This window comes from Penaeus monodon, chromosome 34, assembly GCF_015228065.2.
Source record: "Penaeus monodon isolate SGIC_2016 chromosome 34, NSTDA_Pmon_1, whole genome shotgun sequence".
Classification (NCBI taxonomy): domain Eukaryota; kingdom Metazoa; phylum Arthropoda; class Malacostraca; order Decapoda; family Penaeidae; genus Penaeus; species Penaeus monodon.
The window spans coordinates 30,570,668-30,572,249 of record NC_051419.1 but is presented as its reverse complement, the minus strand read 5'-3'; the positions used below and the strand labels follow the sequence as shown (position 1 = coordinate 30,572,249).

Genomic DNA, 1,582 nt, shown 5'->3' with positions numbered 1-1,582 from the left:
CCACCTTCTTTGTCTGTGTTGTCTGTCATAATTATTTGTATCATCTTTATTATGAGATTCATAATCATTACGATCATTTTTATTATCATCATTATCAGTACACATACCATCACATATTTGAAAAACAAGACAAGTTTTAAAAATCATATGTAGTTATTTTACCAAGTTATAAAATTGATAATTGAATTAGAATGTTCACATGATCAGAAGCAGAAATATGAAAATATACTCAAGATTTTCATGCAGACAAACAGCAAGAGAAAAAGATTATATGTGAACTGTGTGATGGAAAGTGAAGAAACTTTTAGGTGTGTTTATTTTTTAAGAATTTTGGTCGGAGTTACTCATACATAACTGGAATATCTTTCAGCATATGACAAGCCCTATTTAGTGGCGATCTTACCAAAGACGATAGAAATTAAAACTCCAGAGCCCCAGCATACCGTGCAGTCCTTGAATCTTGAGAAGCCGAGGTTACTTGCAGTTGCCCAGACTGCTAAGTGAGTAGGAAATAAGCTCTGAACTGTTTTGACAAATTCTCGAAACCTAGGGTGTATGTATGTTTGTAATTTTATTGAAGGAGACTAAGGTGTTGGTATTATGTCGAGACTATTTTTATAATGTTTCCTTGTGAACATGGAGTATAGGATTTGGATATAAAATATTTAATAATTCAAAAAAGAAATGTATCCTTCACTTCTAGTATTAGTTTATTATTCTGCATGAGTTATATTGGAATTATTTGTAATTTCTTTGTTTATCCTTACAGAGGGAAGGGACAGGTGTATGTAGCATCAACATCTCACGTTTGGTGTCTCCATGCAATACCTGTTAATCAGCAGATTCCACAGTTGCTTTCAGAGAAGCAGTTTGGTCTAGCTTTAAAACTGGTTGTAAGTAATTTTATTCGATCTGTTAAACTAAATGTTTCTGAAACAGTGACAAATAAATTTGGTGTGTCTACATTTGTAACTTGGGGAGAGTTATGAGACTGCTACAACTAATGTGGTGTTTACTATGGTATTTTGGTATTTTATCAGATGGTATTCACAGAGTAGAATCTATTGAATGCTGGTATTTTAATGTAGTTCTTTTCAGGATGTTTGGGATGAGGCTGACGATGCAAAGTGTCAAATGAAGAAGCACATTCAGCATTTGCAAGCCATCCATCTTTTCTGCAGCAAGAATTACCAAGAGGCTATGAATCTTTTCTTGACGCTAAATATAGGTGATTATTAGGTGTCACTTGTCCAATAAATATTTGTAGTAATGTTACTGAGTAATGAGGGATTTATTCAGAATGGAGGGATGAATTCTCAAACTTTTTTCAAATGTTAGATTTTGTTATATTCATGAATTAAAGGGATCAGCTATATATATTTTTAGATTGGTATTGTTGTCTATGATTTATTTCCACGTTTATAATTCATTATTTCGTGAATTAGTAAGATTATAGTTCAGGTTTCTGGGAGGCATCTATTAATGTTACACAACAATAATTTTTTTTCTGTTATAGCATGAAGAGTAAGTAATTATTTTTCATCATAATAATATCCTTTTATTATCATATAGTGCAGACCCA

At 32.0% G+C, this 1,582-nt stretch overlaps 1 protein-coding gene across 1 annotated transcript in view; it reads left to right on the top strand.

Moving 5' to 3' along the window:
• Positions 1–1,582, top strand: part of LOC119594707 (vam6/Vps39-like protein) — a gene marked incomplete in the record, with an annotated part of 13,484 nt that overhangs the window by 4,827 nt on the left and 7,075 nt on the right. The window contains 3 exon segments of the mRNA XM_037943765.1: positions 371–500; positions 770–893; positions 1,099–1,228. Of these exon segments, the coding sequence (XP_037799693.1) occupies positions 371–500; positions 770–893; positions 1,099–1,228 (384 nt within the window).